Source organism: Cutaneotrichosporon oleaginosum (assembly GCF_008065305.1).
Source record: "Cutaneotrichosporon oleaginosum strain ATCC 20508 chromosome Unknown ATCC20508_contig06, whole genome shotgun sequence".
NCBI classification, from domain to species: Eukaryota; Fungi; Basidiomycota; class Tremellomycetes; order Trichosporonales; family Trichosporonaceae; genus Cutaneotrichosporon; species Cutaneotrichosporon oleaginosum.
In genome coordinates this window covers 1279571-1291736 of record NW_027072175.1, presented here as the reverse complement: position 1 = coordinate 1291736, position 12166 = coordinate 1279571, and the positions used below count along the sequence as shown (strand labels likewise).

At 62.3% G+C, this 12166-nt stretch overlaps 6 protein-coding genes across 6 annotated transcripts; 5 read left to right on the top strand and 1 right to left on the bottom strand.

Annotated features, from left to right (window-relative positions):
• Positions 1-1234: 1234 nt before the first annotated feature.
• Positions 1235-1852, top strand: COLE_06931 (uncharacterized protein; the record flags this gene model as incomplete). Its single annotated transcript, XM_018422734.2, has 3 exons — positions 1235-1259; positions 1309-1336; positions 1414-1852. The coding sequence occupies 3 exons, from the start codon at positions 1235-1237 to the stop codon at positions 1850-1852; spliced, it is 492 nt and encodes a 163-aa protein (XP_018279978.1).
• Positions 1853-2520: 668 nt separating this feature from the next.
• On the top strand, positions 2521-3904 carry COLE_06930 (uncharacterized protein; the record flags this gene model as incomplete). Its single annotated transcript, XM_018421282.2, has 2 exons — positions 2521-3273; positions 3314-3904. 2 exons carry the CDS (start codon positions 2521-2523, stop codon positions 3902-3904), a joined length of 1344 nt encoding a protein of 447 aa, XP_018279979.1.
• A 664-nt stretch (positions 3905-4568) lies between these two features.
• On the bottom strand, positions 4569-5233 carry COLE_06929 (uncharacterized protein; the record flags this gene model as incomplete). Its single annotated transcript, XM_018422735.2, has 2 exons — positions 4569-4840; positions 4897-5233. The coding sequence occupies 2 exons, from the start codon at positions 5231-5233 to the stop codon at positions 4569-4571; spliced, it is 609 nt and encodes a 202-aa protein (XP_018279980.2).
• A 1946-nt stretch (positions 5234-7179) lies between these two features.
• On the top strand, positions 7180-7599 carry COLE_06928 (uncharacterized protein; the record flags this gene model as incomplete). Its single annotated transcript, XM_018425285.1, has 1 exon — positions 7180-7599. One exon carries the CDS (start codon positions 7180-7182, stop codon positions 7597-7599), a length of 420 nt encoding a protein of 139 aa, XP_018279981.1.
• A 1481-nt stretch (positions 7600-9080) lies between these two features.
• COLE_06927 (uncharacterized protein) lies at positions 9081-10640 on the top strand (the record flags this gene model as incomplete). The annotated part of the gene is made up of 6 exons (XM_018422736.2): positions 9081-9172; positions 9260-9344; positions 9392-9490; positions 9567-9641; positions 9679-10268; positions 10304-10640. The coding sequence occupies 6 exons, from the start codon at positions 9081-9083 to the stop codon at positions 10638-10640; spliced, it is 1278 nt and encodes a 425-aa protein (XP_018279982.1).
• Positions 10641-10774: 134 nt separating this feature from the next.
• COLE_06926 (uncharacterized protein) lies at positions 10775-12014 on the top strand (the record flags this gene model as incomplete). The annotated part of the gene is made up of 4 exons (XM_018421283.2): positions 10775-10960; positions 11036-11281; positions 11314-11367; positions 11412-12014. The coding sequence occupies 4 exons, from the start codon at positions 10775-10777 to the stop codon at positions 12012-12014; spliced, it is 1089 nt and encodes a 362-aa protein (XP_018279983.1).
• Between the last annotated feature and the right edge of the window lie 152 nt (positions 12015-12166).

The window sequence follows — 12166 nt, the reverse complement described above, 5'->3', positions numbered from 1 at the left end:
GACTGGACAACCGGGATCCGGATTTTGGGCCGCTTGACAGAGTAGTAATGAGGGCGGGGTGATCCGGAATAAGCGGACAGCTAAAAGCAGCCGCGCAGCCACATCAAGCCACAGGCCACCCACAAGGATCACAGGATCACAGGACAGGACGTTTCCGCATTCCAGACTTTGAGGCGCGGCGAGGCGCAGGCCAAGCGTAAGCGGACATGGCTTGATCGCTTACGCCCGTGTACTTGTCCAAGTTCTTTTGTCCGGGATCACGAGTCCGAGTGATCGAGTGATGCATCGAGTATCGAGTGGCGCGTGGCGTCGTCCCCGATCCTCGCTTGATCGTCACGAGATTCATGCTCAACTGCACCATGCATCCATGCATTCACAGGCCGCAGGCCGCAGACCTTGCCGCCACGAACGCACGACAGCATTCGGCTTGGGCGTGCACCGCACCTGTAACGATCCGACCAGGAGTTGACTCGTGCTCGTCCATGCGGGAGCCAAGTTGCGTTCGGTAGACGTAGCGCATCGCTCCTCTGGCTTGGGACGACAGCGATACAAAGCCAGCATCTAGTAACTCCACTCACCTCGCTTACTAATCCCATCGACTGGGCCTATTGCGATGGGCGGCAAGTCGGCACAGCACCGAGCGGACGCGGTGATCGGACGCGTTGAGGGAAGCGCGACGGGGCACAACGAAGCTCGACGGGGGCGCAGAAACTCCTCTTGCGTCGTGGCCTACGCTACGCGCAGTCAGTGGAGCGACCTCGCGGCCTCGCGGCAGAGTCGCCCATCCTCGCTGGTCGCTGGTCGCTGAATTTGAGAATGGCGCATTAGTGGTTTGAGCGTGATAGTGCCGAAAAGGTCGACAGGGAAGTAAGCAAGTAGGCAAGTAAGCATGACTTGCATTCAGGTCACCACCATCCTCCAGCCCGCCATCGCTGGTCACTCCCGCGTCCAGATCAGGCGAGATCAGGCAGGCCATGCATCTGCTTCACCGCAGCAGGCGATGCGCGATGCAGCGATGCAAGCGGCAAGTGCTGGATAGGGTGGGCCAGCATGTGCCTGGTAACTGGCGACGACAAGGGGGGGGGAATGAGACGCGTGACGGCGGAAGAGACGCGTGGGAAGAGTCGAGTGGCTGACTCTTGTCGCTTGCCACGCTCTATAAACACCCATCTGCATCTCTCGTTTCTCTCACTTACTCATTCACTCTCTTTTATTGAATCGTCATCAGACCACCATGCGCGTTCTCGCTCTCCTCACTCGTAAGTCGCTCCTCGTCATCACCACTTCCCCCTCCCCCGCTCACACCAGTCCTCGCCATCCCCGCCCTTGCGCAGGTGTAAGTCTTAGAGCTGCCCACCTTCTCTCCCTCCTCTCTCCCATCCCTCACCCCGTTGAGCTCCCCCCTAATCCCAGCTCCTCCGAGTCCTCCGCCACCGCCAGCACCGCCACGGACGCGCCCGACGCCGCCTCGACCGACAGCTCCCCCGCCGTCGGCCCCGGCGGCAACTCGCTTCAGACCGCCGTCCCTTCGCCCATGACCGAGCGGCCCTCGACCGAAGCCGGCCCCACCCGCGCGCCCGAGTGGACGCCCTCGCCCGGCGCCAGCAGCGCCGTCGCCCCCGTCGCGTCCAACCCCGCCGCGTCAGTGCCCGTCGCCTCCGTCCCTGCCGCGTCCGTCAGCGGCGCCGCCAGCTCCGGCATGTCGGGCATGGTGAGCTCGTCGCGCCCCGTCTCGAGCGCCGCCGGCGCGTCTAATGCTACGACGCCTACGCCCACCTCCGCCGGTGCCGCGGGCCGCGCCCAGGTCGGCATTGTGGTCGTCGCTGGTGCTGCCGCTGCCATGCTTCTGTAAATGGCGTTTCCCCGTTGGCATTGGACCTTTCTTTTAGCTTCCTTTCGCATTCCCACGCGCACCGCCGCAGTTCATGTAGCAGGATGGATTTAGATTGGCGAAGGGGCAGCTGCACAGCGTTGATCGGCGGGGGAGGGGAGAATGGGAGACCGACAGCGGACACCGACAGCCTTGAGTGTCTTCTTCGACTCTTGTGACAACCCCCTCACCTTGATCGTCTTGTCGTTGCACTGCCACCAGTCCATGATCTCACGCTGTCTGGCGCCACCATTCCCACGGTCGCTCGCCACAAGAGACCGGAAGCAAAAACAATTCTCCACCAGGGAGTTGAACCCTGCTCTTTCGCGGTCAGGCCTACAGGCCGGCTCTCTAATGAGAGGCGAATATACTAACCGATATACTAGTGAAGATTGTTGATGACAACCGGCTGTGATACAACTCGAACGCCTAGACAAAGGTTGTTTCCCTCACAACCTTGGGAACTGTTCTGCGGAATCGGCCTGTTTCTGCTGAAAACGGGGTCCGCCAGACTTCCCACGGTCACCCGCTCTCGACTCGACCGCTCGCGGTAAAGTCGGGAAGCGCATCGACACTTATTGCTCAGCACTACTACTTGCACTCGGTCTCGCACCTTTCCTCCCCCCCCCCCCCCCCCCACCTACCCCTCAATGTCCAACGCAGAAACAATCGCAAAGAACGCACGGCAAGCCTTCGAGGCGTCGCAGCTCGTGCCGGCGTCTGAGCGCGACACGGCGCTGTCTGCGATCCGGGAGGCGCTGTCCGAGCGCCGCGCAGACGTGCTGGCAGCCAACAAGGCGGACATGGACGCGGCGCGCCCGCTAGTGGAAGCCGGCAAGCTGAGTGCGTCGCTCTTCTCGCGCCTCGACCTGTCCAAGCCGGGCAAGTACGACGCGATGCTGCAAGGGATCACGGACGTGGCGGCGCTGCCGCTGCCCACGGGCGTGGTGACGTTCGCGAAAGCGCTCGGCCCCGAGCTCGCGCTGCACCGCGTGACGTGTCCCGTCGGCGTGCTCCTCGTCATCTTTGAGGCGCGCCCCGAGGTCGTGGTGAACATTGCCGCGCTCGCCATCAAGTCCGGCAACGCCGCCATCCTCAAGGGCGGCAAGGAGAGCGTGCACACCGCCACGCTGTTGTCGTCCATCATTGCGGACGCGCTCGCGCGCACCCAGATTCCGGGCACGTTCGTGCAGACCGTGTCGACGCGGTCCGAGATCGCGGCGCTGCTCGCGCAAGATCGGTACATCGACCTCGTGATGCCGCGGGGCGGGAACGAGCTCGTGAGCTCGATCAAGAACCAGACCCGCATCCCCGTGATGGGGCACGCCGACGGCATCTGTGCCGTCTACCTCGACGCGAGCGCCGACGAGGCCAAGGCGGTCCGCATCGCCGTCGAGTCAAAGGTACGCCGGCGCGCCGCGCCCATATGCACGCTGACCCCAGATCGACTACATGGCGGCGTGCAACGCCGCGGAGACGCTGCTGGTGCACGACAGCGTCGTGGACACTGTGTGGCCAAAGGTGGCGGACGCGCTCGCGGCGGCCGACGTGTCGCTGCGGTGCGACGCGCGCACGCTGTCCGCGCTCGCGGGGCGGCCCGCGAGCGCGCGCGCCCAGCCGTCCTCTGAGGCGGACTATGACACCGAGTTCCTCGGCCCCGAGATCGCCGTGCGCGCCGTGCCCTCGACAGCCGCGGCCATCCAGCACATCAACGCGCACTCGAGCCACCACACGGACGCGATCGTGACCGAAGACGAGGGCAGCATGAGCGCGTGGGCGCGCGGCCTCGACTCGGCCAACTGCTTCATCAATGCGTCGACCCGCTTCGCGGACGGCACGCGGTACGGGCTCGGCACAGAGGTCGGGATCTCCACGGGGAAGACGCATGCGCGGGGCCCGGTCGGGCTCGATGGGCTCGTGATTTACAAGTATGTGCTGAGGAGTACCAAGGGCGATGGCTCGGTCATTGCGGACCATGAGAAGGGGCAGGGATACACCCACACCGACTTGCCGCGGGACAAGGCGCCGTTTTAGGCTTTGGAGTGGTAATGCATTGATGTGAGAGGGCTAGTGGCATGGCAGGGGACAAGAAATGTGGCGCTGTAGCTTGCTTGTCAGTTAGAGGCGAGCAGGTGAGGCAGGCATAGATCGGTTAGACGTCGACGGCCAGGTGGAACACAGTGGTACTGTACATGCAATTCTGAGCGAGGGAAACAGCGTCCGGCGTTGATTTGACACACAACACACATCTCCTCATCATCACGCATGACTACTTCACACCAGACCCCACGCCTGGTCACACACAACCTCCTCACATGCTCTTGTCCTCGGCCCACACGCAACACTGCGCCCCACGCCACTAATTCCGGTCAAGGCAACAGAGCACCCCTGCTACTGACCTCGACCCCCTCGCCCCCTACCACCACGTCCCCTGCACAATACTTTCCGTCTCCCCTCCCAACCAAACTGCTTCCCCCCCTCGCCCCCTCTCATCTATAATCGTGCATAACAGCTGGCTGGCTGGCCCCGGCCGTCGCGCCGACCTGCGGGATCAAGAACAGCGCTGGGGTATCGAAATGTCCATGCCGTTGTACAAGTGAGAGAGGCAGAGAGCCCGCAACAACGGCTGTGAGGCGTACGCGTGGACAGCCGTGTAAATCAAGCAGCGCGCGCGGTACGTAAAACTGCAGCGCACATCTCACATGAGGAACACGCCGTAACCAGCGGTGATCATGCCGACGAACATGGCCATCCAACCGGCAAGCCCGGCCTCAGAGATCAGCGGCACCGCACCACTAAGGACCTGCGTGCCGCTGGCCCTATACGTCGCCATGAGCGACGACTGCTCTGCTCCAACTGAGGCACGGTATGCGCTCGCATCCTGCCGAACGCCTGCGGGAACCTGAACGGTGGGCTGCTGCGGCGCGCGGAACGAGTTGCGCCACGTGTATTCCTCACCGTCCAGCCAGTCTACCCCGTTAGCTGCATCCCATGCCCGTGCTGTACAGCCGTGAACACAAACTTACACGTAGTTGCAGTCATTGGCGGGTAAGTCGTGGTGGGAGGCCCAACCACACCCTGCGGCTGACCCTGTCCGCCGTTCTGGCCGCCGGCTCTTCTAGTGGTCGTTGTGGTGAGCATCCCCTCGTCGAGAGCGGTGGTGGTCACACGGGTATTAGTGGTGACGAGTCCTGTTCCGGTGCCAGTGCCAGTGCCAGTGCCAGTGCCAGTGAAGGTCGCCCAGTTTGTCGTGCTCGTACGGGTGCCAGTACCAGTACCAGTACCAGTACCAGTGCCAGTGGTCGTAACTGCACCTCCGCCACCGGGGAGGGTCAAGCTAAGTATGTTAGATTTACGCGCCATGTGCATATGTATTGACGTACACAGTGGAAGTCACCGGGTCACCGTTGGCGTCGGTAGTCTGCTGGACAACAACGACATCGCCAGCCTGTCAGAGTCAGCGTGCTGCTGCGCAGGGGCAGTGTGTGTGCCACGATATGATGCAAAAGGCAACTTACAGCGTTCTGAGTTGACGAATGAAACATGGCACACGGGGAAAGACAGCGTGTGTATTACGGGCGCAGTGTCAGCATGACGGAGAACGATGGAAGATGATGTAGCACGTACAGTCAAGGTCTGACGGATCTGGGCGGACGCGGACGACGCCAGGAGGATGGCGGCGAAGAAAGAGGCGTGCATGATGTGTGGGGGTGGGTGTGGGTGGGTGTGGGGGTTTTGTGATGGTTACGAGGGGTTGTTGAGCGCTCCGCGGTGTCGTGGTGGACGATGAGGAGGAGCGAGTATCAACGAGATGGAGGAAGGAGGAGGCGCGCGAAGGTGTCGATATGAGGGAGAAAAGAGCGAGGTTGGAAGGGGAGGGGGGAGACTTGGGATGACGGGAGGGAGATGAGTATGCGCAAGAAGACGGAGGTGATGGAGAGGTAGAGGTGGAGGTAGATGGAGATGGAGATGAAAGAGTTGAGAGAGAGGCAGAGAGAGAGAGAGAGATGATGGCGACGGCGACGATGGCGACGAGCGACTTGTTGGTGGTGTCGATGGATTGCTGTGAAGGAAGGGAGCCACTCAGGGGGTGACCGAGAGAAGAACCACCGCAGCAGAGCAGCGTTTGGGAAGGGGCAAGGGGCGCAAAGGGGCGCAAAGGCGGCCTGGGGCGCAGTGTGCGAGGTGCATGGGGTGAGCTCTTTGACTCAGGGTCGCCCTCGCCAACTGCCCAAGTATTCAGGGTAATCTCAGCCGTCATGCTCCCCTCCATCCTCTTGGCTCACCAAAATGCTTCCGCTGGGCCTTTGCTTGCCTGACGACATGACGCGGACTCGTATGTGGAAGGACCAAACAACAGAATTCACGTGGCTGTGGATTCTGACCACGAGGCAATCGCGAGGCAATCGCGAGGCAACCGCGAGGCAACCGCGAGGACACCACGCGAGCATGAAACCACGGCGCGCATCCTGCTCATCCTACTCATGTCCAGCCCATCTCAGCTCTGGCGCACAGTCAGAACGCCGTGCGTGCGCATTTCAGTTGCTCGCTCGATTGGCAGCCTCTGTTCCCCCATCATTCACAGCCAACTTCAAGCCAGACTTGCCAAACAGCTTCCTCCAAGCCTCGTAACCGTAACAGAGTCCGGCGTCGCCCTGTTCATGCGTGTATCACGCATCTACGGTCAGCCTTACAGCGGAGAGTGGCACGCCCTACACATTCAACATCTCAAAAGCTGATCAAGGCAGTCCGAGACGGCCTACTCAGTCTCCGGTGGCAAGTTAATCCTAATCATCTGACCGCTTCACTGACCACAATCCACCCACGCGCCAAACAACCTCAAGACGTCGCAGAACGCGCCCCCTAGAGTTTACAGAGTTGCCTTGCCGAATCCCAGCGCAAGTCCGTACCGCGCTTCCGTGTCGACGTCTTGCAGACCTCACGGCCGCAACTCCGTCGAAACCCACGACGCAAGGGAGCGCAGAAGGTTTGGACCTCTCGTATGATCTCGTATCACAGGGCCTGATAACCTTGTTGTGTTCCAGAGTGCGGCGCGCGCGAAGGACCACTGCTCAACGTACGCACGCGGTGCCGGCATACAGGGCCCTTCCGACGTCTGCTGCCGGGTGACAGTGTGGCGACCTGCAGATCGTTGCAACGGGACGTCTGGCTGCGTAGATGTGTGCATGGTCAGATGTCTTTGACAGGAACCCGTGATTGACGGGGACGAGGCCATAAGCGAGCATGAGAGAACATAAGAACAGACGCCCTCCTTCCCCACCTTCCGTCTCCCATCTCCCCACTGCTCCATGGTCTCCCTCGCCCTCCTCCTCCTCGCCGCGTCCGCGCTCGCTACCCCCGTGCCCGACGCCGAGGCCGCGGACGCTGCCGCGCACGGTCCATGCAAATGGCCCAAGATCGAGTGCTGCCCCGGCCTCTGCATGCGTCCCGCGCGCTGCGCGCTCGTCCTCTGCGCCCCGCTGACCTCCGTCCCGACAAGCAGGCCGACAATCACGCCGGCCCCGTGCGCACCCTGCCCCAAGGGCGCGTACTGCATCCTCCCCCCGTGCCCGGGACCCACCAAGCCTCCGCCCGAGCCGACTGAGCCCGTCCCCGAGCCCACCAAGACACGCCCGACGCTCACGATCGCGCCTACACGGCCGCCGTGCAAGAACACGTGTCCGCCAGGCATGTTCTGCCCGGCGGTGTGTATTCCGTGGGACGACTAGTCGTGATTGCGTGTAAGCTTGTCAGAAGCCGGAAGGAGAGCCGCATGTACAAGTACTTTGTTGCGTTGCGAGGATGGAGAGGATGTATGCGTTCCGCCGGATCGGTCGTCCAGTATCGTACATTGGCACGCATGCCGCGGGGACGGACAAGGTTGGATGGAGCTGGACACGCCTAAATATACGGATATGAGGGCGTAGTCTGGAAGGAGGGTGCAGGAACAAGGCAGCGTCCGTTCGCATGCATGTCTGCGATAGCGACCGCGACTGTGACTCCACGACGATGGTGCGCGCATGCGAGCGAGGGTCTAGACCAGGCAATTGGCGAGAGTCAGCTCTTACACCCATGCCATGATACCGACGTGCCGCCTCTTTCAGCAAGCGCAAGGTTACTTGAGCATGCATAAGGTGCCTCCGTTGCTTGCCTTACCCGTGGAGTCAGCTTTATCAACCGGCGTTGTCTTCATGACACTACGGCGTGCGCCGCCCGGCTGTTCGCTGTGAACGTCGTGAGTGTATGAGCGAGGGATCCCGCTTGTGGCAGTGTGGCGACTTGCCCATATCAGAGACTGCCACAGGTGTTGCCTCTCACATCCGTCACCGACGTCAGAGCAAGCCTGACATGCCAACACCCCGACATCGGACTTGGCCGTCCATGCACGACGCTCGGATGCACGCTGGAGTGCACCGGTAGGATATATGCGGAGGGGGCGTGGCTGACATGTGGGCATCGAAATGTTGATGCGGCAGATGCGCCGGAAAGATTAGGAGATTGATTTGGTTGGTGGGCAGGTGCGGCGTGACATGACCGACTCGGCGTCATCGTCGATCGACGACTCAAGCGACTTGAGGCACGAGTCGATGCTTGCGCACTGTCGCGTCTTGCGCGTCGCTGACGAGAGCGTACTCGCCATCATCGTAGAGTGCCGTGATACACCATGGCAAGCACAAGTCATGTTCTAGCGTCCTCGGCCCCTCCACGTCCAAAGTGGGCTGTGCGCGCCACCCGAACGTCCAAGGAAAAACAGTGGCCATCAGGCCATCAGGCATCAGCCCATCAGGGTGGATTGTTTGTCTCAAGCACGAGCGCGCAATCGCGCGATCGCGCGGGTAGTCCAGCGCAACCTCGCACTCCCACTCGTTCGCTCAGAGAGAGTTTCCGGACCGGTCCTCTGTCCTGCTATCCTATTTTTCTGGGCGATGATGCGCCGGCGGCAATGGCCCGGACATCTCCCAGTCGGTCCTATTCACTCATTGGCGGATTTCCTAATCTCCCTAATTCCTATCAGTGACTCGAACAAGCAAAAATTCTAATCGCCGGATGACAAGGAGGACGTGGCTTCCGACCGTGCCGACCGCCGACTTTTGCTCCATTTCCTGACGCGACTCGCTTCCATCCTCCTCCTCCTCCTCCTCCTCTCTTCTCATCTCTTCATCTCCTCACTCTCCTCTCCATTCGACGCAGAGCACCCCTCTAGCCGAAAATGATCTCCACCGTCACCCGCTCCGCACTCCGCCTGCGCATCGCGCCCCGCCTCGCCCGCTCGACCTCGGTCTGGGCTAGCGTCAAGGCCGGGTGAGTTACGACCTATCCGGTTCTCCCCGGGAGAAGCTCGGATGCTCGCGCAGCAGCGACCGCACTGGCTTCAGTGACTGACGGCAGTCCCCCCGACGCCATCCTCGGCATCTCGGAGGCGTTCAAGGCCGACACTGACCCCAAGAAGATCAACCTCGGCGTCGGTGCCTACGTGAGTGCTACGCTGCCGCCGGCAACTGGACCGGTGCTAACCGCCAGCGTGACAACAACGGCAAGCCCTACGTCCTCCCCTCCGTCCAGAAGGCTGAGGAGATCCTCTACAAGGAGAAGTCGGACAAGGAGTACCTCCCCATCACCGTAAGTTTTGTCGGCGACGCGTCCCGGCGCGGTACCGATGCCCGACGTCATGTTTTCGGCCGAAGCTGACATCTAGGGTCTTGCGTCCTTCGACAAGCTTGCCGTCGAGCTCGCTTACGGCGAGGACTCTGCTCCCATCAAGGAGGGCCGCGTGAGTACTACCCTCGCCAAGCGTACGCTGATGTCAGCTCTCGGTCTCGCAGTCGCTCTCTGGTACCGGCGCCCTCCGTGTCGGCATGGAGTTCCTTGCTGAGCACTACGGCGCCAGCAAGACCATCTACGTCCCCACCCCCACCTGGGGCAACCACGCCGCCATCGCCAAGCGCGCTGGCCTCAAGTGCGAGAAGTACCGCTACTTTGACCCCGCCACCGTCGGTCTCAACTTCGAGGCCATGGTCGAGGACATCAAGGCGATGCCCGAGGGTTCGATTGTGCTTCTCCACGCCTGCGCCCACAACCCCACCGGTGTCGACCCCACCCAGGAGCAGTGGAAGCAGCTCTCCGAGGTCGTCAAGGCCAAGAAGCACTTTGCGTTCTTCGACATGGCCTACCAGGGCTTCGCCTCGGGCGACACCGTCCGTGACGCCTTCGCCGTCCGTTACTTTGTCGAGCAGGGCCACCAGATCCTCCTCTGCCAGTCGTTCGCCAAGAACCTCGGCCTCTACGGCGAGCGTGTCGGCACTGTCTCGCTCGTGACCGCCTCGGCTGAAGAGAAGGCCCGCGTCGACTCGCAGCTCAAGCTCGTCATCCGCCCCATGTACTCGAACCCCCCTGTCCAGTGAGTTATTGCTTGTAAAGCCAGCTAACGCGCAGCGGCGCCCGCCTCGTCTCGACCATCCTCTCCACCCCCGAGCTCAAGGAGCAGTGGCTCTCCGAGGTCAAGCTCATGGCTGACCGCATCATCGACATGCGCGAGAAGCTCTACAACAAGCTCGTCGAGCTCAAGACGCCCGGCGAGTGGGGCCACATCAAGTCGCAGATCGGCATGTTCTCCTTCACCGGCCTCAAGCCCGAGCAGGTCGACGCCCTCGCCCAGAAGGCCCACATCTACCTCACCCGCGACGGCCGTATTTCCATGGCGGGCCTCAACGACTCGAACGTCGAGTACTTTGCCGAGAGCATGAGCAAGGTCGTCAAGGGCGAGCTCTAGATGAGCGCGCAGTAGATGTCGGCGAAAACTACCCCGCTTATGGGACTAGACCTAGATGCAGCTGGTTAATGTGTGTTTGTGGGCATTTGAACACATTTCGGATAGGGCCTGCTGATGTTGCGGAGGTCGCGGACATGCCCGCAGGAGAGGAAAATGCTCCCGCTGCCGGCGTGGATATACCCGAAGGTTCGGTGGTGTGGGCCGCCGCGGCAGTTGATTCTTCTCGCCGCCCATCTCACTCTCACCATCCACACTCCTTCACGATGAGCTCGCGGCAAGAGCTGATTAGCAATGCGGTATTGTTTTTGAACGACCCGAAGGTGTGTTTTAGTGGTCGGACGACGGAGCAGCGTCGCGTCCAGCCCACCTTGTTCGACTCGACCTTCTGACACCAGGTCCAATCTTCCCCCCTCACGCAGCGCATCGAGTTCCTCCAGAACAAGGGACTGAACGAGGCCGAGATCCAGCAGGCGCTGAACGAGGCCGCCGGGGGGAGCGGGTCTGTGGCTCCCGCCCCCGCCGTGACTTCTGCGCCGGTCGCGCCGCCAGCGTACGCGCGTCCCGCCCCACCACAGTACGGCTTTGGGCAGATGTACGCTGCGCCGCCCGAGCCGCCCAAGCGCGACTGGCGGGACATTTTCGTGCGTTTCCGATGCGACAGCGCTGATAGCAGATCATGGCCGTGGTCTCTGGTGGTGTCGTGTACGGCCTGACTGCGCTTGCACGGGTGAGTCGAGATCCACAAGCCACGCTCGACCAGACTGACAGCAGAAATACCTAACGCCGCACCTCAAGCCCCCCTCGTCCACGGCGTTCCAGGAGACGTCGGCGTCGCTCGCGGAGCAGTACGACGCGGCGCAAGCCGCGCTCGACGACCTGAAGGCGCAGACGGAAGCGCTGACCGCCTCGGCAGAGGAGGAGCGGACGCGCGTCGCGGCGGCGCTGGACGACGTCGAAGCGGCCGCGAAGGCGGTGCGCGACGCGGAAGCGCGCTGGCGCGACGACATGCGCGAGGTGCGCGGCGAAGTCGAGAGCGTGCGCGAGCTCGTGCCCCGCCTGATTGAGAAGCACTCGCAGGCGCAGAACGCCGCCCTCACCGAGCTGCAGAGCGAGCTGCGCAGCCTCAAGACGCTGCTCGTGGCGCGCCAGCAGGCGCCCGAGGCCAGCGGCGCCGCGTCTCCCGTGCCCGCTGCGTCGGCGACGACACAGGCGGCGAACGCCCTCCTCGCGCCACGCACGGGTAAGGCGTCCATCCCTGCGTGGCAGCTTGCGGCTGCGCCGAGCAATGGCACGGCGGCGAGTGCTGCGTCCGCTGCGTCTAGCACCGCGGGCGGATCCGGGGCTAGCAGCCCCACCAAGGGCGAGAAGGAGTAGACGTGCGCGCGAGATTCCTGGTAGCGAGGTAGTGATTGTGACGTGCTGTGCATTTGGGCTGGAGCGGCACGGTGGAGCGTGATGGCCTGACCGGGGCAATCTAGAGGCTAACCACCCACGGGATGACTGATCCACTGTTTCCGCACACAGGA